Source organism: Narcine bancroftii, chromosome 1, assembly GCF_036971445.1.
Source record: "Narcine bancroftii isolate sNarBan1 chromosome 1, sNarBan1.hap1, whole genome shotgun sequence".
Lineage (NCBI taxonomy): Eukaryota > Metazoa > Chordata > Chondrichthyes > Torpediniformes > Narcinidae > Narcine > Narcine bancroftii.
This window is the reverse complement of record NC_091469.1, coordinates 324,918,618-324,943,421: the sequence shown is the minus strand read 5'-3', so window position 1 is coordinate 324,943,421 and position 24,804 is coordinate 324,918,618. Positions and strand designations below refer to the sequence as shown.

At 44.8% G+C, this 24,804-nt stretch overlaps 2 protein-coding genes across 7 annotated transcripts in view; both read left to right on the top strand.

The window, feature by feature from the left end:
- The window catches only part of mrs2 (magnesium transporter MRS2), a 54,564-nt gene extending 40,256 nt beyond the window's left edge, over positions 1 to 14,308 (top strand). For 3 of the 4 annotated variants that reach the window (XM_069907717.1, XM_069907725.1, XM_069907708.1), the window contains one exon: positions 1,908 to 2,115. The gene's annotated coding sequence lies outside the window, so the exon portion shown is untranslated. Of the gene's footprint in view, positions 1 to 1,907; positions 2,116 to 12,905 lie in introns of those variants that run through there. The other variant, XR_011347766.1, reaches the window with a different exon arrangement.
- aldh5a1 (aldehyde dehydrogenase 5 family, member A1 (succinate-semialdehyde dehydrogenase)) overlaps positions 12,234 to 24,804 on the top strand; it is a 61,304-nt gene continuing 48,733 nt past the window's right edge. For 2 of the 3 annotated variants that reach the window (XM_069907691.1, XM_069907687.1), the window contains exons 1-2: positions 15,280 to 15,575; positions 20,216 to 20,299. In XM_069907691.1, coding sequence (XP_069763792.1) covers positions 15,318 to 15,575; positions 20,216 to 20,299 — 342 coding nt within the window. In that variant the 5' untranslated portion in view covers positions 15,280 to 15,317. Of the gene's footprint in view, positions 12,641 to 15,279; positions 15,576 to 20,215; positions 20,300 to 24,804 lie in introns of those variants that run through there. The other variant, XM_069907697.1, reaches the window with a different exon arrangement.

The window sequence follows — 24,804 nt, the reverse complement described above, 5'->3', positions numbered from 1 at the left end:
CCCTTTCTGCCTGTCACAGCCCCCCCCCCCACTTTTCTGCCTGTCATGCCCCTTCTCTTATGCGACTTGAGGTCAAAGGAATCAAAACAGGCGCAGGGGAGTAACTCATGACAACCAGATATGGGCACCGGGATGTGAGAAAATACTGAGAGCAAGAAGGGCTCCTGAAGGGCACTGAAGACTTGATCATCGTATTGGAGGTTTGGATCTGGCTCGTTTCCAATGGTTCCCAAATTTTTTGACTTGCCACCCTCTTGGCCTTCAGGCCATGTCCCGTGAGACACACCCCCACCCTCCCCCCATTAATACAACTGCGCTGAAATGGGGGAGTGGGGACACTGGCGGCACTGAGTGGGGTGGGGATGGGTCGTGTTAGTGCTGAGCCGGGGGGGAGTGATGGCAACACTGAGTAGAAGGTAGTGACGTCAGTACATCATGGCGGTCACCGAGATCAGCTCTCCCGAGAACGCCTTGTTACCGTTTATTTTGTTTGCTACTCCCACCCGGAGTCTGGCCAGAAAATTACTGCACTGGCTTCTTCATTAAACTTTGAAGCGACTGATTAAGAACAAGCCTGAAAGTTCAGAACGCCTCCTTTTTTCCCTCACCGCCTCGCTTTTCCCTCACCCCCCATCTCTGTCACCACCCCCTTGGATCTGTCCACTGCCCACTTTGGGAATCACTAGTTTAAACTAGTCTTGTGTGGCTGCACAGTTTTCGGGGGCGCTGGAGGTGAATCCACGGACACACAGTGACTCGGGGGGGGGGGGGGGGGTGGGGACACGACTCCTGACTGCTTCTCTCTCTGTGACTTTAAGGGGCGCTGACCGATTTCTGTCAGTGGCGAAGCTTTGTCCGACGTAGCAGTCTAAAAGCAATTTAGTACAATATTATACAGGTATTTAGTTTATTACATAACAATAAATATTATCTACTATGTTCCTGACTCAACAGCTAATTCTCTAAGACGTTACAAATCCTCAGTAAGGGGAAAATTTCAAGTTGGTCTCCATCACTAGGCCTTTTCAAACTGCAGCACCCGGGTAGCCTTCATAGGACCCAAGTGAGATTACTGGGGAGTCGATACCTTCCGCTCCTTTCAAACAGCATCCTAACCCACCTGCATAATCGATAACCCGATGATTTAAGGGGATTCCCACCCCCTCAATGATGTCATGAGTGATGCGTTCCGCACTCACAGACAGCTCCACAAGGAATTCCCTGTGTTTTTTTCTGTTCCCTTTGTTTAAAGTACCCCCCCCCCCCCCCCATTCCCAGAGACATCACCCAACCTCCTGCATCTGGCCGTCATTCTCCCCGCCCACACCAGCAGTAGGGGTACAGTGTTGCCAGATGCCCAAACAATTTCGACCCCAATCAGACACGAAAACCACCACAAAAATAACGGGGTGGAAGGGGGGGTTACCGCCTCGACTTTCCACTGCTTCGTGGCAGCGGCGCAATGCAGGAGCAATGGCTGTATTTGTTACCCATAATTCCCCACGCAGCTGGAATCGCTCTGGTGTTATGGGTAAGGAAGACAGCTATTGATCCTGCATTGAGCCAGCCAGGGGTTCCTGTGACGCACACACGCAAATGCTGACGTCACAAGATTAACCAGGTGAGCCATTTTGCCCTTTCGAATCAGCGGAGGACACCTTGGTAAGTTTTACCGGGCTCCCAGACCACATCCGAGCCCTTCACCTGGGTCTTCAACTGAGGAAATTGCCCAGTTTACCCCATTTTGCAAGGCAATTTGAAAGGACCTCGTGATACATCAGAGTTTAGAAGTCTTTGAAAAACAAATATAATAATTTGCACATAGTTATCCAGGTCAAAATTAATGTTAGATTTCAGATTTATTGTCAGAGTACATACATATAACCCTGAGGTTCTTTTTCCTGCAGGTGAAGGAGAATTACCTCTTGCAGTGAAACCCCTGGTATCCGAAACCTTGGGGGAAATTGGGAGATGCCAGATAAGTGAATTTGCCAGTTGCTTGAGATTGCGTGTTGCGTGGATAGGAAATTTTTTTTCCACTAATTGTTTGAATTCGAAATAATAGGGATTTTACTGTATTTTTATTTATTTTATCATAAACACTTGTGCTTTTGAGGTATTTGCACTTCCCTGAATCTTTTCAAGGTTCCTTCTATTGTCACATAATAATACATGAAATGCCATACACATTATATACTTCAACTTTTATCCATCACTCCTGCAGCCGCACAGACCCCTGTTCAACCCATGGACATCCCGAGCTCCAAATCCAAACCCTCGACAGGATCCAGAAGCCTTCAGACTCTTCTTGGTCTCAGCCCCTTGTCGATCCCAGCTCCGATACCTCGTTCCCATGAGCCAGTCTCCAGCAGCCTGCAGCCTGTGCGGGTCTCTCCATTGCAAGTCACCTGTGTAGGTCCTTCAGCCCCTACTCCTCGCTGATCTGCTGCCGTGGTCACCTTCCCTGTCTGCTCGTCTCCCGTGCTTCTCCTTCTCAAGGGGGTGTGGGGAGCGGTGCCCTCACTGATTCTGGTGCCCTGCGTCGGCCCGCTGGTCCCCCGGAGTCTGCAACCCCTCGAGGGTTGCAGCACAGGTGCTGGCATCATGGTCGCAGACCTTTGTGGCTGCAGGATTTATAGATTTTTAAAACAGTTGGCTCCTTTAACAGGCCGTTTAATGCATGTACAGAGCATGTACATTGGCACGGGCCAGTAGGACGCTGCTCATCTACGTCCTAGGTCCACACCAACAGCAGCACTGCCATTTGTATTCTGTTTCCTTTAGCTTAAAGTACAGATAAACAATTTGCACATTAGTATTACCAGTGAACTAGTAGACATTGGCAACGGTTGGTGTTGGGAGATATTAACCCATCAATTCCTCACACCCCAATTTAATTCCAGTCCAAGACTAAAGATTTAGTTGCCAGATGTCACTTGGCTCTGAGTTTGGGACGTTGATGCTAACAGTTTTCAATGGAGTATTTTAATTTGCAGAATAAGGAGAGAGAGAGCAGTCCTGTACAAGAGAAAATTATTTTTTTATTGAAGCTCTGTTCAATGTAAATAAAAGCTTCAGGGCCACAAAAGCTTAAAATTCAGTCAGGAGTTGAAATATTTATTAGTGCCAAAAAAAAGTGAATTAACACAGGACTTTTGAGGTTTTGGACCTTTCTGTGTAGTCAGGAACCAGGCCGTCTTTCACTCACACAAAAAAAGGAGGCCTTTCCGTCTGTGACAGCTCGTTAAAGTTATTGAATTAGGCCACATTATTTTTTTTCTCCCCTGTCGCCATCAAGCAAGTATTTATCGAATTCCCATTCAAAATTTAATGCTAAATGGACTTGTCCACTTTATTTCATCTTGAAATATCTTTCTGTTGGGGCAGAGGGTACAGGGAAAATATTCAATCTCACTTCTGGTGCCTTGCTGAGTTATTTTAACTCGTCTTTCAGTTACTGCTCCTTGACCCACTTACTGCACGGAGGTCGTTCAGAAATTTGAACACTTGCAGTATAGAACCTCTGCTCACGCAGGCACTATCCAAAATAAATAAAATTACTTCATCAGAAAAGTTTTCTTCTTAAAACACTGGCGCTAAGTCAATGAGCTCTTCTCAACATCAGCTGGGCGGAGACGTCCAGAAGAGGCAGGGCTCACTCCTCAGTCCGCACCCATGATGCTGAACTGGAGATCGTGGACAGCTAGAAGTTGCCAGGGGCTTGTCCTGATCCACCCGCGTCACTGCGACGGCCAAGAAACCGCATCAGCCAATCTGCTTTCTCAGAAGCCTGAGGAAACTTGGCATGTCACCTGCATCCAATAAAAACTGCAGGGACTACAGTGGCTGGTGAACTTCAAACATACCCCCTTTCTTTCCCCCCCCCCCCCATCCCCTCAATGGACTCCATCGATAATTACCCCTGCCAACACTCCACCCTCTCTTGAGCGAAGGGAAATAATGCGGAGGCTTGCGTGATTCTTCAGTCACTTCACCCGCCAATCAAGGCCATAGGTGAGGTTGTATTGTAATAGACTCTCTTGGATGCATTACCTCATTTGGGCATAACTGAGCAATGCCCACCTCCCCAAGCTGGCTGCAGTATAAAGTCCACCACTGGGAGCAGCTCTCTCCCACTTTATTCCCCTGGGAATGAATTCCTGCTCCACTCTAGGTTGAGTGACGCTGGAAGGTGTGTGCCAGTAAAGAGAGAGGGGGGGGGGGGGGGTTACTGTGGGGCATACCTGAGAAGGCCTGTTATGCCTTGCTTGTTTCCATCATTGTAATTGCACTTTGTAGTTAATTGGGATGCTGAGAGATGACGGGTACTATTCATTTTTGTACTCATCTTTATCTGAGAACCGCAATCCATCGGGAGAAACGAGGATCTTGTTTAGCTGTGTTCGATGCGCATGAATTGTGTTAAAATAAAAATACGAAGCGGGAGAAACTCAGCAGGTCAAACAGTGTCCTTTAGATAGTAATATAAAAATACATGACCGCCATTTCGGGCTTGAGCCCTTCATCAAGGTATGCTCTCCCTTGCCGCCTTTCCCTCAACTCTCCACGCCCTACCCTCGCCAGCCATCCTCCTCCTCCTCCCCCTGCTTGCTGCTGTGCCCTCCAGAGGAGGTAAAAGATATGTCGCTGTCGTTTTCGGGCCTGAGCCTTCAAGGTGTATTAAAACCTAGTGGCCCCACTACTAGCCTCTGGAGTAATATTGCTCGTTAAACTGGAAAGTATGCAGATGATTTTGTCGTGCAGTCCATAACAGTAAATTGCTCACCAGCCGGAATTTTACATCAGTTCCTTCTGCTAGATTTATCCCAGCACTGCCACTGGCTCTTAAATCCAACAGGCTTTAATTTTTCTAACAAATCTATTATCAATCACCCATTGAAAGTCATAGAAGTGCAATATCCCCTGCACATTTCCACTTGAGATGGGTCTGCACAGTATTTGTTATGGTTTCTCTGTTTGAATTGAACTGATTTTTAATGATACATATTTTCATTTTTGCATTCACCTGTGCTGTTAACCTTGGCGACGGATCAGAGGCAGAAGCGATCTAATGGGCGGGGGGGATGGAATGAGGGTAACCGCAGGGAGGGGGCACAGGCTGCCGTTCGACAACTCACTCAGTGCGGGGGGTGGGGTGCCTGTCATGGACCTCCCGTCTGCCGCGCCGTCACACTTCCTCTCCCTCCAGTGTCTCAGGCAAGCACATCTTGGTGTCGCCCCCTCTGATGGCGCCACCTGGTGCAGTCCGCACTCTTCTCCCCCCTCCCTCCCTTCCCTCGTGACGCTAGTGCTGGATGTCTGGACGTGCAGCTTAAAGACCTCCAAATTCGGGATCATACCATACTCCTGCACTCGAGTGCTGTAGCCAGAGTCCATGGGAATAAAAGTATTTTCAAAAGCAGCCATTTTTTTTTGGGGGGGGGAGAGCAGATGTATTTAACATCTTCTCATTGCTATAAATAAGGTGAATGTTGAACCTCAACCAAACAAACTTTATTCACAATAAATCAAATACAAAAGAAAAATGGTTTAAACTTCAGTATCCATACATTTCCATCACTGTACATTGCTATATTTATTTCTATTTACACCATTCCCACCTTGTCATTGATGTTTGAGGGGCTCCCACTATGGTCTCAGCTCAGTTGTGGCTCCAACCAGCCGGAAACTCTCCCTCTCTAATCACACACAAGCTGCTGATAATAAGACTTTGCCGTCAACAGCCAAGACACCCACCCAGTTCTAATTTAAAAGCATGCTGCAAATTCTCTCTCTTTCACACACGCGCGGCCCTATGCGCCTCATTAGGACATCATTGGACATAGACTCCACTCTGACTGAATAAATGCAGACAGAACCCCCCCCCCCCCCAAAAAAAAAAACATTCAACGTTTTGTGTCATAATCATGAAAGCCAAGGCTGGCATCACAAAGCGCTGCAGGCGGCGAGCACGTTTACTCCCTCTCCTGTTGGTGGAGCTCGAGGAGGCCTTGAAGTATCAGGTCAGTGTAGCCATTTGTTGAAACTGTATCCATTTCTGTTGTGTATGTCTTGAAGAATCAATGTATTCTTCGGAACCCACTGTATTCGGGCTTAAATCTGGCGCACACGCTGCTCGCAAGCCCGATGTCACTTCCGTGAGGATGACACGTGCGCATGCGTGTTCCCTGCATTACAACGTCACTTCCTCAATGAGGTGGCGCTTGGATGAAATGTTTTTATTTCATGTAGCAAAAGGTTTACGTTTATTATGGTACATATACATTAATTTTAAAAGTTGTGCACCCAAGGTTTAGCCTGGGGTTGGGAGGGGCATAATGATTTGCTCGGATGATTGTGTGAATGGAAGGGTTATCATATGAGGAGCTTTTGACTGCTCTTGGCCTGTATTGGTTGGAATTTATGAGAATGGGTGAGGTGAAATGTTTTAAATGCTGAGAGTCATGGTCAGAGTAGATGTAGAAAGGTTGTTTCCCATGGTGGGACAGTTTAGGACAAGAAGGCACGAAGCTGTCCAAAACTTCCAAATCCAATTTGGAATGATCATGTTGGCAGTGGCCAGGAAGTGCATAGCGGTTACTTGGAAATCTGACTCCCACTTGGGCATTGCACGCTGGAATACAGAAAAGCAATGCTGTGTTCCCCTGGAGAAAATGACCTAGAATTTAAGGAGAAAAATAACACCTTCCTTAAAAATTTGGCAACATATTTAAATTTCACAGGACACAGTTATAGTGCGGATCTGCATGTCCCGTCACCCTGCCTTCCCAGTCTGTCCAATCCATCCCATCGAGTAAAGTCAAGAAAAATGTACCAGCCAATGTGGCGGCCGTCGGGCCGTGGCAAATCCCTGATGAGTTCCCCACCTTTGTTGTGGGTGTCTTGAATGTGGTGCGTAACTGTGGTCTGTTGCATGTGGGGAGTGGGGGAAAACAACTCGGACTCTACAGCAAAATTTGCATACAATTGATAACGGTAATTTGTGATTGATTACAGGAAATAGTTTGAGTTCAAAAATTTATAAATATTTTTTTTTAAAAGACACAACTTCAGGATTGAAGGGTGTCCACTTAGAACAAAGATGCTGAGAAATTTCTCCAGCCAGAAGGTGGTGAATCTGTGGAATTTGTTGCCACGGGTGGTTGTGGAGGCCAGGTCATTGCGTGTATTTAAGGCAGAGATAGATAGGTTCTTGATTAGCCATCAAAGGTATATGGGGAGAAGGTCAGGCAGTGGGACTGAATGGGAAAATGGTTCAGCTCCTGATTAAATGGCAGGGCAGTCTCGATGGGCTGAATGGGCAATGTTCCAGTGTCTTATGTGAGGAGCTTTGTCCTTGCTTCCTCACCCTGCTTTTCATTACCTATTTTGTGATTATTTTTTAATGACATAACTCATATGCATTTTATCCATAGATCCCACAAAAGGAGAGTGTGATAATGACACACTCTGGTGCTAAATGAGATGTGAATCTCAAATGAGATCCAGCCTTGGTGGATTTTTTTTATTACTCAATAGTCAGTGATGGGTTGAAGGGCCTCATCTGTGCTATATATACTCCCTGGGCCTATGGATTGCAATGATGTCTGCTACCCATGGGCACTTTGAAGGGAGGTGGGGCGGGGGGGGGGGGGTGATGAGCCAATCTTTAGCTTGAGAAGAGAGGGCACTGTAAATTCTTTTGTTATTGTTTGTAGATCAGCCATTCTCAACGGGCGCAGTACACCCCCACTTCCCCCCCATCCCCCAGGGACCACAGCACTTTTAAGGAGGGCCACGGACTGAAATCAAAATTTTTTTAATGTTTGTCGACAGGAAAGAAGTACAGGAGAAACCAGCTAAATCTGTCTGCTTCACAGGGGAAGGGGGCCCGTAAACTTTGGAGCAGAGTCCTAAGGGGGCCATAGCCAAAAGAGAACAGCTGCTCTGTGTGATCGTCTTAGAAATCAGCAATCTTCCCAAAATGCTACTTTTTATTGAACCAGTCGTTTTCTTTGTTCCAAGAGATTTCATGAGGTTGTTATGAAGAGGAAATGTCTGGGCACTGATGCTTTTAGTGGTTGTATCAAAGAAATATGGTGGCTAAATCAACTGTAACTGCACTGATTTTAACTGAAGAGAAGTAATTTTCTCAACAAAATTGACAACACATAGGTTGATAATGTTGTTTAAAAGGCTCATAGTTTGTTGGCCTTCATTCGAGTTCATGAGCCAAGAAGTAGTGTTGCAGCTGGATGAGACCTTGGTTAGACCCCTCTGGGAATATTGTGTTTGGTTCTGATCACCTCACCAAAGGAAGGATGTGGATGCTATAGACAGGGAGCAGAGGAGATCTTCAAGGATGCTGCCTAGATTGAAGGGTATTCCTTGGATAGAACCAAAGAACATTCCAGCACAGAAACAGGCTCCTTTGGCCCTTCTAGTTTGTGCCGAACCATTTTTTTGACATGCACCGTATCTATAGCCCTCCATACCTCTCCCATCCATGTACCTGTCAAAATTTTTCTTAAATGTTAAATTTGAAGTCACATTCACCACTTCAGCTGGCAGTTCGTTCCACACTCCCACCGCTCTCTGTGTGAAGAGATTCCCCCTAAACATTTCCCTTTTCACCCTTAACCCGTGCCCTCTAGTTTGCATCTACCATCAGTGGAAAATGCATATCTACATTTACTCCGTCTGTCCCCCTCATAATTTTAAATATCGCCATCAAATCTCCTCTCATTCTACGCTCCAGGGAATAAAGTCCTAACCTGTTTAACCTTTCCTTTTAAGTCCAGGCAACATCCTAGTAAATCTTCTCTGCACTCTTTCTATTTTATTGATATCTTTCCTGTAGTTAGGGGACCAAAACTGCACACAATACTCCAAATTTGGCCTCACCAATGTCTTGGACAACTACCATAACATCCCAGCTCCTATTCTCAATACTTTGATTTATGACATGTTGAGTGAACTTGGTCTTTTCTCCTCTGACTGATGGAAGGCGAGGAGTGACCTTGTAGATGTGCACAAGATGATGAAAGGCATTGATTGTGTAGATAGCCAGAGGCTTTTATCAGGGCTAAAATGGCTATGATGAGGGGCATAGTTTTAAGGTTCTTGGGAGTAAATACAGGGATCATGTAAGTGACAAGTTTTTCACACAGAGGGGTGAGTGCATGGAATGCGTCTGCTGGCATTGGTGGTGGAGGCAGGTCTAATAGGGCCTTTTCAGAGACTTAATAGATCCATCGAACTGAAAAAAAATGAAGGAAATTTTAGCAAGTTGGTAGACTAGTAATTAGGTCAGCACAACACTGTGGGCCTGTACTGTGCTGTAGATTTCTAAAGCAAATTCAGCATTGTTGCTTAGAATGGTAATAGAGCTTCACACAGCTTTTTGAAAACTTCAAAAGACAATGGATAAATTTTATTTTAAAAATATTTTAGCATATAAATCCTACATGCAAAATCATCGAAGAACAAACAACGGGTCATATATATCACATATTAAACATATAATGTAAATCAAAAACCTATCCATAATTGTTTATTTGACTTGTTTCCTTTAAGACATCAACTTCTATCAAGATGGTATTTAACAGTGTATACCTTTCTCATAATATCCAGTATAATTCTGGACAGAAAGTAGATAAGACTAAATTAAACAATCCTTTCATAAAAACAAAGGGTGGATTCTATCCTAATTTTTATTTTTCTTCTTTTTCTTTGGCTTGGCTTCGCGGACGAAGATTTATGGAGGGGGTAAAAAGTCCACGTCAGCTGCAGGCTCGTTTGTGGCTGACAAGTCTGATGCGGGACAGGCAGACACGGTTGCAGCGGTTGCAGGGGAAAATTGGTTGGTTGGGGTTGGGTGTTGGGTTTTTCCTCCTTTGCCTTTTGTCAGTGAGGTGGGCTCTGCGGTCTTCTTCAAAGGAGGTTGCTGCCCGCCAAACTGTGAGGCGCCAAGATGCACAGTTTGAAGCGTTATCAGCCCACTGGCGGTGGTCAATGTGGCAGGCACCAAGAGATTTCTTTAGGCAGTACTTGTACCTTTTCTTTGGTGCACCTCTGTCACAGTGGCCAGTGGAGAGCTCGCCATATAACACGATCTTGGGAAGGCGATGGTCCTCCATTCTGGAGACGTGACCTATCCAGCGCAGCTGGATCTTCAGCAGCGTGGACTCGATGCTGTCGACCTCTGCCATCTCGAGTACTTCGACGTTAGGGATGAAAGCGCTCCAATGGATGTTGAGGATGGAGCGGAGACAACTCTGGTGGAAGCGTTCTAGGAGCCGTAGGTGGTGCCGGTAGAGGACCCATGATTCGGAGCCGAACAGGAGTGTGGGTATGACAACGGCTCTGTATACGCTTATCTTTGTGAGGTTTTTCAGTTGGTTGTTTTTCCAGACTCTTTTGTGTAGTCTTCCAAAGGCGCTATTTGCCTTGGCGAGTCTGTTGTCTATCTCATTGTCGATCCTTGCATCTGATGAAATGGTGCAGCCGAGATAGGTAAACTGGTTGACCGTTTTGAGTTTTGTGTGCCCGATGGAGATGTGGGGGGGCTGGTAGTCATGGTGGGGAGCTGGCTGATGGAGGACCTCAGTTTTCTTCAGGCTGACTTCCAGGCCAAACATTTTGGCAGTTTCCGCAAAGCAGGACGTCAAGCGCTATAATATAATAAATAACAACCATATTTAAACCCATATTTGACTAATTAATCTAAACAAAATGAAAGGAAGAAAAAATAAAATTCTCTAACTAATTGAACCCCTCCCTCTATCCAAGGTTAACTTGTAAAGATATGGATCGAATTGTGACCTTTAGATGTCAGACAGAGAGTTTCCGGAACATCCACTTCTTAAATCTTCCAATGGCGATAGTATTCTATGAATGGGCCCCATATCTTGTCAAATTGAAACTTTCTATCTTTAATGTTGTATCTAATTTTCTCCAAGCTTAAACAGGACATAACATCATGTAACCACTAGAGATGAGTAGGTGGAGAATCATCCTATTTCATTAAAATTGCTCGTCTAGCTATCAATGAGGTAAAAGTTAAAATTGTCTCATGGGTTGAAGTCAAGAGTATATCCTCTTCTCAAAACAAAGCAATGAGAGGGTGTGGTTCTAATTTGATCTTTAGAACCTTTGATGAAGTCTGAAAATTATCTTTCCAAAATTTTTCTAAGTCAGGGCAGGCCCAAATTACGCGAATCAATGAGGCTTCAAAGATTTTACACTTATTGCATAGTTGATCAACATCTGAGTAAAAATTAGTTCATTTGACTTTGGTCATATGTAACCTATGCAATGTTGTAACCAACAATGTTGTGCACAAAATGATGATTCATTAATCAAGTTAAGAGTGGAAAACAATCTTGGTCTGAAATGATATGTTCAAATTATGTTCCCAATCATTCTTAATCCCAGCTATTGAGGCTGCTCTTAAATCTAACAAGTTAATAATAATTGATAGAACTGCAAATCAAAAAGTATGTCAATAATATTTTTTTCCGAGATTCATGGAAAATCAGAAAGCTTAGACTGAACAAAATGCCTAACTTGTAAATATCTAAAAAAATGTTAACTGGGAAGTTCAAATTTGACTTTCAATTGTTCATAAGAAGCAAAATTCCCTTCATACAAAAAGATCTCTAACTTTTCATACCTAATCTAAATCATTCCTTAAAACCTGCATCTAACAGGTTTTATTAAATAGATTAAATTATTATATTCACATCCTACAGCTTCAATTCACTCTAATTTACAACAATTGTAACTCTAGGCTATATAGGGGGACACGGCAACATGATCCATTAAGTCCTTTGCCTTTTGACTTAGTTATTGGAACCTTCAGATGTTGCTCTTTGTGAGAGCAGAGGTTTTACAGGAATAACTAGAAATAGAGTTGAACATAAAGTATCCTTATATGTGGACGATCTTTTGCTCTTTATCTCAAATCTTGAGGAATTTATGCCAAATATATTACCTTTGTTTACCCTAGTTAGCAAGTTAAAACATAAGAGTGAACTATCACCACTAAAAGGATATTTTTCAAGATATTTCAATTTTCCATTTACAAGGGTGAAAGACCAATTTAGATAATTGGGAATTACAATTGCAAAAAAATCATAAAAATCTCTTTTCAATTTTTTTTATCAAGTTTCAGGTTAATAAACATAATACATAGAGATCATTAATAACTGTTAACGTATACGTACACAGAGACTGAGTAACATTGGCAAACTGAATCTCCCAACTTCTTAAAAGCCAAGCATGAAAAGAATCAAATTTTATTACAAAAATATCCCCCCAACTAAAAAAAAACAAAAGTTGGGCTACAATATTAAACCATTATTTTGTAGTTGACTCCACTCCTCTACACTCAAATAAAAATTAAGAAGGAAGTCATAAAAATCTATTGAAAGAAAACTTTTTGGTTTTGTGTAATCAGATTCAAGAGTTACTATCAGGATGGTCACCCTTATCTATTACACAATGATTGGACATATCAATTAGATTAACGTGAGCCTTTTACCTACATTTTTATATCTCTCTCAAGGTTTACCAATCTTCATTCCTAAATCTTTGTTTGATTCGGTGGATTTGTTGATTTCCTCTTGCATATGGCAAGGTAAACAACTGTGCATAAATAAAGCTCATCTTCAAATGGCTAAATGGAACAGGGGACTGTCATTTCCAAATCTTAGATTTTACTATTGGGCTGTTAACATATGTAATTTACTTTTATGAGCACATTTCGATGAATTAGAAAAATATGATGGAAATGTAAGAAAAAAATTTTTTTGCACTTTGTATTTTATATTTTTTTTAAAAGTCATTAATGATATATCAAAATGTACCTGTTTATTTTCCTTAAATCTGAATTTTAAATGTAGTGCCTGAGAATCTCAAAATTCTGGACCAGCACAATCCCCGGACAGTCCGAATTTCAGGACTTTTACTGCATTCTGTCTGGGCACCCGACAGCATTAACATCACCTTCCCTAGTTTCCTTTAGATCCCTCTGCTGTTTCTCTCACTCTTTCCCCATCCCTCTGTTTCCTTTTTTCTGCTCCCCATCTCCTTCCCTCTCTGTTCAGCGAGCTATCCCCTCAGCCTGAGACTTTCAAGCTTTTTTGCTCTTCTGACCTCCCACCGTATCCCATGATCTGCTATATTTGCAAAGTCCATTTTCTGTGGCCAGAGATATAAAAGTTGATGTTTTTCCAGGTTTTTTTTTAAATGACAGTGAATGGTAGTTCTGCATTACTTCTCTCTATTTCCAAGAACATGGAGATCCACATACTTCTCTTGACTTAAAAAAAAATGTATTTAAATTTTTTAAATTTAAATTTAGATACACAGTGTGGTAACAGGCCATTTTGGCCCACACGTCCATGTCACCCAATTGAGCTAGAACCCGCTCCCACCCAGCAGGTGGGAAGAAACCAGAGCCCCCTCAGGAAAACCCACGCAGACACGTGGAGAACATAAAAACTCCTTACAGTGCGGGATTTGAACCCCCTTCCTGATCGCTGCGCTGTAACAGCGTTGGACTAACCATTACGCCAACCCATGCTGCCCTTAATGCTTTAGTCAAGGATCCAATTGGAGAAAGGCACCTGCAGTTTAAAAAGATGTGTACAAATAAGAGCAGGTAAACAAGAGATGGAAAGAGTGGAACCTAATAATTTTGTGTACCTCAATCAAATTACCCCTGGGACCTGGTCTCTCCAAGGAAAACAAACCCTGTCCATCTGAGACCCTGATTACTAAAAACCTGATGAATGGCAAAGTGGACTGGAAGTCAATATAGAGGATCATCAAAACAGCCAAAAAGATCACCAGGGTCTTCCTTTACTCTACTGAAGACATCCACTGGGATCATTACTTAAATGGGACTCAACGAATAATAGAAGATCCTTTCCATCCAGCACACAGTACCTTTGACCTTCGAGCATCAGGAAGGACATACAGGAGTGATGCACCATCAATGACTTTAAAAGACTAGAAGTTGTATAGAAACTGAAAGGCTTTTATTAACAACTATTAATGGTGCCACATCCATGCTGGTCATCGGTCCTGGACTGAGGAGGAGGTGTGGCACAGTTGCCTTTATTCAGGGGTCTGTGGGAGGCATGTCCAGATGAACTATAACCTGCAATCTAAAAGACAAATTTACTTTATATGAACAAATTTGGGAACCATTCAGAGTTTATTAGAAACTGCCAATTTCCAGCCTCCACCTCTTGACATGATGTCACAATTATGAAAATAATTAAATATGAAATATTGGATGACGTGATTTCTTTTTCTTCTCTTTTTTCTATTCTTCTATTATTTATTTATTTCTTCCATTTTTCATTCTTGTTTTGAGGGTGGGGGGGGAAGGGGAAAAAAGAAAAATGTCTGTGTATATTTTAATTTGTACATATTGTTACTAATGTGGTGGGCAGTGAAGTATTTAATTAAAATGATTTTAAAAATAAGATAGGAAGAGAAGATGTGGCCCAGACATTAGGAACTGAGTTACTGGGAAAGGTTAAACAGGTTAGGACTTTATTCCCTGGGGCATAGAAGAATGAGGGGGATAGACAGAGTAATATAGGTTAGCTTTTTCCACTGAGAGTAGGTGAGATACAAACCAGAGGACATGGATTAATAGTGAAAGGGTAAAAGTTTAGGGGGAACTTCTTCACACAGAGAGTGGTGGGAGTGTGGAACCAGCTGAGGTGGTGAATGCGGGATCAATTTTAACATTTAAGAAAAATTATGACCATGGACTGGATGCAGGTCAGTGGGACTAGGCAGAATAATAGTTTGGCACAGACAAGAAGGGCCTGTTTGTTGTAAGGCAATGTTCAATGGTTCTTTGGAAGGGGTAGGGTGTGGGGTGGGGTTAAGTATGGAAGGGAAGTTGGAAAGTAGTAAGGTTTGAAGGGGCAAAGTTTGAAGGGGAGGGAAGGGGAAAAGTTTGAAGGGGTAAAGTGGGAAGGGAGTGTGAAGGTGTAAAGAGGGAAGGGGATGTGAAGGAATAAAGAGGTAAGGGGAGGGTGTGAAGGGGTAAAGTGGGAAGGGGAGGGTGTAAAGTGGGAAGGGGTGGGCGTGAAGGGGTAAAGTGGGAAGGGGGTGGGTGGGAAGGGGAGGGTGTAAAGTGCGAAGGGGGTGTGAAGGAGTAAGGTGGGAAGGGGGTGTGAAGGAGTAAGGTGGGAAGGGGGTGTGTGGGAGGGAGGCTGGGCTCCTGCTTTTGGGGGCACTGCTTGCCCTGACCGGAAGGTGGTTCACTGTCACCGCGCTGAGCTGAGAACATGTTGCTGCGCGTCTGCCGGGTGGTGCGAGCGGCTGCCCGGGCTCACTCGAGCTCGGCGCGGTCGGAGCGGCTGCGCTCGCAGGCTTACATCGGGGGGCGGTGGGTGGAGGCGGAGAGCGCGGCGAGGTTCGCGGTGCGGGAGCCGGCGAGCGGCCAGCTGCTGACCGACGTGGTGGACTGCGGGCCCCGCGATGCGAGCACCGCCGTGAGGGCGGCGTCCGACAGCCTGGCCGGCTGGAGAGCGGCTACCAGCAAGGTGAGCCCGGGGGGTGGGAGGGTCTCGGGTTACTCTGGGTGCCGGGGGGGGGGGGGGGGTCCTCGGGCTGCTCTGGGTACCCGGGGTGGGGTGGGGGTGGTCTCGGGCTGCTCTGGTGCCCGGGGTGGGGGTCTCGGGCTGCTCTGGGAGCCTGGTTATGTTGTGGATGCTGGAGATATTCTGGGTGCGCGATGGTGGGGGGTTGTGTAGTGGGTGCTGGGAATGTTGTGGGTGCGGACTGGGGTGGGAGGGGGGTTGCGGTTGTAGATGCGGGGGCTGTGTTGCCAGGGTGGTGCTTGGGGTTGTGTTCTGGTTGAGCGGGGATTGGGGGGTGGTTGTTCTGGGTTGGGACTGTGGTGAGATGTAATTATATGTGTATAATTGTATATAAAGCAGTCCAGAGCTACAGTCTAGCCTTCCAGGTTCCTCTTGCAGAGAGACAAAACCTCTGAGTGTACATATTAGTTTATTAAAGCTGTCTTATACTCGCACTGCTGGAGTGGTTATTGTCACTCCAGGTCCAGGGCAGGTGTAAGTGCTGTGTGGCTCTGGACAGGGGTCTGGGAGCAGGTTCTGGTTCTATTACTGCAGAAAATATGAGCAGAAGCAAACACTGCAAACTCCTCAGAGTTTTGTTTGATTCCCTATTTCAGCATTGTATCAAAATGAACACGAGAAAATGAGCATATATTAAAGACCTTAGTAGCAGGATAACACCTCTTTCTGAATATCAGCAAGACCAAAGAGCTGGTTGCAGACTTCCAAAGAAGGAACGAAGTTCATGGCGCAGTCTGCACCAGAGGTGCTGAGGTGGAGATAGTGGATAGCTTTAAGTTCCTTAAACGTCACCAGTTACTGGTCCACCCACATCGATCCATTGGCCTTGGAAGCATGAGGAAGTTTGGGCTGTCACTAACGTTCCTTGACAAGTTCTACTGGTGCACCATTGAAAGCACCCTATCTGGGTCAGGGGTTCTGGGAGGCCCAGGTTGTTTCTCCGCACTCCCTGTCTGCGAAGTTGTTCTGGGAGTGAGAGGTACCCTTGATGATTGCCACTGTCCCTAGAAGTCTGGTGAAGATGAAGTAGTGGCATTGGACCCTGGGTCCATGTCATACTGGTGAGGTGCCGTGTCCTCGAAGACTCTCAAAAACTACAGGTATACTTACGGAGCATACTGCCTGGTTGCATCACTGCCTGGTATGGAGGCCCCAATTCTCAGGACAGGAATAAACTCCAGAGGGTTAGTAACTCAGCCTGCAACATCACAGCCACCAGACTTCACTCCATCGAGGACATCTACATGAGGCAGTGTCTTAAAAAAGCAGCCTCTACCCTCAAAGACCCCCACCCAGACCACGCCCTCTTCACTCTACTAACATCAGGAAAAAGGTACTGGAGCTTAAAGACGAGCACTCAGCGACACAAGGACAGCTTCTTCCCCGCTGCCATCAGATTCCTGCACGATCAATGAACCAAAGACACTGCCTCACTTTGACTTTTCAAGCACTATTTTTTTTGTAAGGTGGTTTGCACTGTGAAGCTGCCACAAAAACAACAAATGTAGTGATGTGTTCATCACCATAAATTCTAATAGGTCAAGAAGAAATGACTGCCTCCAACCCATGTGAGGCCTACAGAATCTCAGTCTGGAGAGCAGCGAATGCAGAAGGTTTATCTAAAAGGGGGGTGGGGGTGTTTAGATCCAGGGCTTTGAATGAGATTGGTTCAGGTTGGATGATTGGAACTGAGGGTGTGGGCTGATATTGGGTCTCTATCTGGAGGTGGTATCATCTGTGCTCGCCTAAAGGCCTTGGGTCAGAAGGATGGGGAAGATTTCAGCTCAGCCCAGTCCAGTGGCCCCAGATTTCTGAAGGAATTTTGAGAATGATGGGAAGTGGAGTGAGGTGGGGGAGGTGGTCAGGTCGTGCAATACCCAAAGGTGCTGGAGAAACTCGGCAGATCACGCAGAATCCTTGGGAAGTAAAGAGCAATTGATATTTCAGGCCTGAGTCCTTTTTCCAGAGTGTCGAACATCAGACAGATGCCTGTTTAAAAAGGAAGGAGGGGAAGAGAACAGGCTATCAGGTAAGAGGTGGGAGGGTGGAAGGGAAAGAAACTGAGAAGTAATGTGACAGAAGGCTTAGAAGAGCAGCTCTCTGATAGGGGAAGGGGGGGGGGTTTTGGGAGCTGGAAGCAGTGGGGTTAGGAAAGAGAGACTGGGAAGGGGGTTAAATGAGGCCGATATTGAGAATGCAGTGATAGAATATAAGGCGTTGTTCCTCCAATTTGCGGGTGGCCTCGGTCTGGCAGTGCCTGGGAGAGGGCTTTACTGCGATGTCCCTCCCTCTTCTGCAATGGCTTGGTGCCTCCATAGCCATTGCTTCTACTCCCTTTCCAAACCCGTCCCTGGTTGGCCCATTCATTTCCATAACTCTTAGTTCACATCCAACTCCCACCAGGAAAATGTGTCAAATGATATCTGAGCTGTTGTGTATTTATTACCTTGTTTCATTATTGAGTTGCTTCTGTCAACAGTTCTTTCTCTCATGCTGATAGCGAGCACCTGAATATTTCTATCAGGAACCCAGGAAAAATTAACAGTAATAGGCTCAATGAGAGAATTAATTCTGGTCGGGGGGGTGGGGGGGAACTTTTGTTGATGTAATAGATCAAATTTTTCAGGGCAATTATTAATAAAATCCTTAACCATTTACTTCATTCAGATTACATCTACTAATTGCACATAATAGGTAATGCTATCATCGATAGCAGTGTAATTTCGATTCCATATGTTTGAATCAGGCGTAGTAAATTCTAATTCATATGAATATCAAGTGATATCTTGTGTTTGGAAAGCCGTACTTTAGGGGATAGGTACTTAGTGATATTGGGGGTGAATAAAATTTTCTGTACTCCTGCTATCAAATAAGCAGTTGGTAATGCGCCTGTTTACCTGGATGCCCATCATGGTCCTGTTAAAATTCGTGTGATGCCTCTTGGTTCAGAGTGATGGAGGCCAGTATGGACTCGCTGTCTGAGTTTGATGGGCGCTCACAATTTCGAGGTGGCCGTCCTTGATCCGAAGATGGCCGCCCTCGGTGTTCCCTGGGAAGATGGCGTTTTCAGTGGAGTCCAAAATAGCGGATCCCAAGATCGCACATGGCGTCGCTGGTTTGGAGAGGAGATGGTGCCAATCACGCTGTCTGAAAAGGCGACCGTTTGCTCGGGCTTCGTGGATGGCTTGGACTTGGAAACTGGCATAATGTCCCTTTTTCCTGCACCTAGCGCGTACTGCATCCTTGGCAGCGTAGCATTTCCTCAGGTGCTTACCCTTCCCGCAGTAGAAGCAAGTGGGAAGATCACCCATAATGGCTGCCGAGGTCAGGTCACTAGCAGAGTAGGACATTGTGGGCAACCAATCACTCCCGGCGCAGGAGAATCCCCTGTCCCAGGACAGTGGTGATTAAGTGGCGGTTGAGTAATCATCTGAATTTTGGATGGCCACCAGTGTATTTGTCAGCTCACCCGCCCTCTGTAGATCAAGTACCTTTCATTCCAGGAGTTTCCATCTTATGTAACCAGAGCAGATATCAGCCACGTAAGTGTCCCTGATGAGTTCCTCAGCATTCTGGGCGACCGTCACAGCCCTACAGTCACGTGCTCTATATAGGGTTCGGAGGGCCCACAGGTACTCAGAGCTTGATTCCCTGGGTCGCTGCTTTCTGGTGGCCAGGTTGTGCCTCTGGCGCAGGCCTCATTTAATTTCTTACAATACTTGGCCTTCAGGATCTCCATAGTCACCAGGTACAAGCTGACATCACTGATCACTCGGAATACTTGGGGCCTGACTTGTGAGAAGAGTGATCTCAGTCAGTTAGCATCCGTGGTGATAATGTCTGCGGCCACCACCAGGAAGTCTTCAAAACAGCGTAGCCAGAGATCGAACACATTCGGAGCGTGTGGCGATCGAGGATTGATATTGAACTTCTCAGCTTTCATGCTTCTTTTGAAAAATACAGTTAATAAAATAGATGCACAATCAATAATCACAAAAGACTTGAGTTGTGAAACTATCAGGCTTTCATTAACTATAGACTGGAACAGCCGTCAACTTCATTGGCTGATTGAGGCAGAGCGGAATGGGGAGCATGCAAAGGGCTATGGGTAGGATCGGTCCAGCCGGCCACGGCCAATCATTGCATAGCAGTGGTTTACCACAGTGAGATTATTTTTCCTGGGGGCCAAGCAGAATTTCTACTTAACGACAGTGCAAAAATAAGCTGTAGTCAAGAAAGGGAGAAATGGAAAGAAAGAAAGAAGTGCAAACAAAGTGTGCAATTCAAAAAAATAAATATTCATAAATGTGCAAAGAACCCTTAAATGAGTTTCTGGTTGAGTTGGTTGTTGAGGAGCCTGGTGGTCCTCGTGGTACGAGTCTTGCGGCACTGATACGATGAAGCCTGATCCAGTAGTTATGTCAGAAACTCGCAACCAGTGAACTTGTGTTAATGAGGTATTTCCAAAAAAAAAGAGTGAGTTTCATGACCAGAATTGGAAACTAGATGAAATTATAACGTTTTGCTTTCCCTGCATTTAACTCTTTCCACCTCTCGCTTTTTGTTTGTATTTATATTTTCAGGAGCGAAGCAGGTTATTAAGAAAATGGCACAACTTAATGATACAAAACAAGGACGAGCTTGCAAAGTTGATTACGGCAGAAAATGTAAGTGAGCGGAAGCAAATGCTATTACATTTGGATATGCTTCTCAGAGTTGTGCTTGATTCCTCATTAAAGTGTTGTATCAAAAAGTATACTAGAAGATGAGCATACTGTATATTAAATACCTTGGTAACAGGGGACAGGACAACAACCTCTTCCTGGATGTCAGCAAAACCAAGGAGCTGGTTACAGACTTCCAAAGAAGGTTCAAGGTTCATTTTGTTGTCACGTAATAATTCAGGGCCCTCCATAATGTTTGGGACAAAGACACTTAATTTTCCTTTATTTTCCCCTGTGCTCTACAATTTTAAATTTGTAATCAAATAATTCACACGTAATTCCAATTTTATCCAAGTTATTTATACACATTTTAGTTTGAACATTTAGAAATTACAGCTCTTTTTATACACAGTCCCCTCATTTCAGGGCACCATAATGTTTGGGACATTTGGCTTCACAAGTGTTTGTGAGAACTCGGGTACGTTTAATTGCTTCATTGGTGGAGGTATAAGAGAGCTGGGCTTGCTTCTAAGCTTTTGATCACTTTTGGAGTCTGTAGCTGCCACTTTTCTACATGAGGACCAGAGTTGTACCAATGAAAGTCAAAGAACCCATTAGGAGGCTGAAGGACAAGAATAAAACAATAAGAGACATCACCCAAACATGAGAGTTACCAAAATCAACCGTCTGGAATATCATTAAGAAGAAAGAGCTCGTGAGCTCAGTAATCACAAAGGGACTGGTAGTCTTAAGGAAGATCTCCACTGCTGATGACGGAAGGCTTCTTGTCATAGTGAAGAAAAAAATCCCCAAACTTGTGTCTGACAGATCAGAAACACTCTTCAGAAGGCAGGTGTGGTCATGCAGAAGAAGAAAGTGGTTGTTCCTGGTCCACCTAAAGTCCACTAACATCTCCTTTGTCTTGTCCATGTTGAGAATCAGGTTGTTATGCTTCCACTATAAACAAGATTTTCCACCTCTTCTCTGTAGTACGACTCATCGTTGTTGCTGATGGGGCCAACTACTGTTGTGTCATCTGCAAACTTGATGACTCTGTTGGGGCAGGATCTGGTGATGCAGTCGTGGGTCAGTAGCTTGTACAAGAGCAGGCTGAGTGCACAGCCCTAAGGTGTAGCAGTGCTCGATATTCTGCTACCAACCCAGGCAGACTATGGTCTTTCTGTTAGGAAGTCCAGAATCAAGAGAGTCCCAGTGAGGACAACTTCTCCACCAGCCTCTGGGGAATGAACGTATTAAAAACAGAGCGGAAGGTCGGTGAACAGCAGCCTGGTCTATGAGGTATCATTATCCAGGTGGGTCAGGATAGAGTCAAGGGACAAGTCTGAGAAACAGTTTCTCCAGTAAGTGAATTGAAATGGGTCCAGCATCTCTGGGAAGTGTGCTTTGATGTGTTCCATCGCCAGATGCTTGAAGCATTTCATAATGATGGAGGTCATTGCCACAGAGTGGTGGTCATTAATGCCTGCTATTGATATCCTCTTGGGTACTGAGAGGATGATGGCTGTCTTGAACCCTGCAGTGAGATGTTAAAGATGTCCATGAAGACCTCCCTCAATTGGTCTGCACATTTCTTCATTACCCGACCAGTTATGTTTGGTCCCACTGCCTTGTGCAAGTTCATCTTGAATAGGGTTCTCCTCACTTTGGCCATGGCTATGCAGGGGGCCCGTTCATCGGGGGGACTCGGAGCTTTCTCCTGTTCTTCTCATAAAACTGTGCATAGAAGATGTTCAGTTTGTCCAGGAGAGGGGTCATTGTCCTTAATTTACAAGGTTGACTTGTGATCCGTTATGGTCTCGATCCCTTGCCACATGCCCCGCATGTCGTCGATGTCGTACGGCTGTCTGGATCATTCTGTGCGTACCCTGGCTTTGCATAGGAGAGTTCAGCCCTAGCTGATCTTATTTGCCATCCTATTCCCCGATCTGAGAAAGGTCCTGACCTCTGCATCCAACCATGGTTTCTGATTAGTTGTGAAGCATTTGATTTTGGTGACATCCTCAATGCATTTGCTGACGTAGCCAGTCACTGAGCTTGTGTACACTCTATGTTTTCAGGACCATTGTTGATGACTGCCTCCCTGAAACAGCTCCAGTTCGTGGGCTTAAAGCAGTGTTGCAGTGCTGCTGTGACACCCCCCCCCCCCCCACTGCCCCATTCTGGCCATCCTGATCTCCCTGCGAACTGACCTGCCAAGGTGGGGGTGAGGGACATTCTTGTTTGCACCAGGGACCTTGGTGTACACCCAGTCCAGGCTGTTCTCTTCTCTGGTGGCAAAGTTCACATGCTATTGAAACCAGGGTAAGACAGTTTTCATGTTGACGTGATTGAAGTTGCCAACAACAATCATGGCACAATCAGGTTGTGACATTTGGGCTTTGAGATTGCACTGTGAACTGCAGCAATCAGAGTGACTGAGAATTCCCTGGGCAGGTACATTTCACTAGCAGGTACGTTGAGCAGAAGGCCTCACGTCAGAGACATTTGTGCTCTAGTTCTCATTAATGTGGATCCACAGGCCCCCTCCTTGGGTCTTGCCAGAAGCAGCAGCTTCTAAATTCCAAAGATATACGGGGTTAGTAGGTTAATTGCTCACATAGGTGTATTTGGGCAGTGCAGGCCTGTGGGAAAGAGTAGCCTGTTACATTTTTTTTTATTTGCAGCACAATAGAAGCCGATTCTGGCCAATTACAACCAATTAACCTACAACTCCGTACTTTTTGGTAATGGGAGGAAATTGGAGCACTTGGAGGAGAGACACGGGGAGATCGTACAAACTCTTTACAGCGCAGAATTCGAACCTGGGTCATAGGCGCCTTAATAGTGCCACACTTACCGTTACACTCGCTGTGCCGTCCATAAACATTACAAAATTACCATGCTGTATCTCTAAACTAAATTTCCCACAGAACTTGTTTTCCCAGCCCTAGCCGATGACAATACCCAACCTTCCCATTTCAAACCTCCTGTGGAGCCCATTCACTTTGTTGTGTCTGAGAAATCCAGAGGAAAAGTCAGAGTTTTGAAACTGCTTTAGAATTGAATACGTTGTTTTGTTTAAGAATAATATAAAATCACAAATATGGAATTATTCTATATTTTGTATAGTTCCTGAAATTTCTGTAACACGAAGACCCACAGAGGCTGTGGGCTGCTGGAGACTGGCTCATGGGAACCAGGTATCCGAGCCATGATTTAATAGGTTGTTGAGGGCAAGAAGGCCTCCATGAAGGGCCTCGGGTACTGACAGCTTCCTGATCATGTTGGGGGTTTGGATCTGGAGCTCGGGTTGCCGATGGATCGAATGGGTCTGTGCAACTGCAGGAGCGCTGGAGGCAAATCCACGGACACTCGGTGACTTTGGAGGGACCCTCTTGGTTCTCTTTCTTGAACTGTAAGGGGTGCCAGGCAATGCTCATGGTGACTCTTTGCCTGCCTTATAGCAGACTAAAGCAAATTTCATGTAATATTACATTTTCTGTTTTATTGCATAACAATAAAATAATCTTGAATCAGAAGGAAATTGGCAAAAATCTAAACTCATGCTGTAATTTCTTTTCTAAACAATTTTTTTTGGGTGTTTGTCACTTTTAAGACTGCCAGATGTAATTGCTTGGCATTCGTCATGTTTAGATGAAGCTATGCTTGGATTGTCTTTTTAAAATTTAATTGTTGTTAACTTAACCCATGTTCAGGAGACACTGGTTTCAGTTTCAGTTGATCACGAATCTGTGCAGATGGGAATTAAATTGTGAGTTTCAGGCTTGTAGAAAGGCAAAAGCTTCTTTTCCACTAGCACTTTGTCCCAGGAATTAACCAGGTAATGGTCCAGTGGAAAAGGAATACAATCAGCGCGCTAGAGTCAAATCGCACCTGGGGTTGACGGCCTCTCATGTTCCCAGCGTCAGCTGATGCCGATGTGCTGATTAAACCAGCGTGAAAAGGACAATTCCATCCATTCTATTCCATTCTAAGTTAGACTCTCTGATCCCCGGGGATGAGTTGTGTTCAGTGGAAAAGCAGTCCGTGTCCCAGTTAAAAGTGGCTCAGTGGAAACAACACAAATGGCTTCCTATCCTGGGACACTGCACGGCCAATTAACTGGGATGCCAGTGGAAAAAAGGGCTGGAGAAAGTCGTTGCCATTTTTCATGGTTACATCATAGAAATGTTTGTGCTTTCCATTCACAAAGTATAGCTCTTGCAGTTCAAATATAAATTTGGATGTTTTCTAAACTAGATTTGCCTTTTCCACCCCCATTTTGCAGCAGAAATTGGTTGATCCTGGAAGTGTATATTGGGATAAATCCACGCAGACAGCAAAGACTGAAAACAGACCCTAAATGAACCAATGCAACTGGTAGTTGAACTGCATTTTCAACGTCTACCTTGAACCATTCCAGTCTTGTTCAAAGTGGGAGAGAAGGGTGGAGAGCAGAGAAGGTGACTAAATTTAGTTGAACAGGAAAATCTGCAAATGCTGGGGTC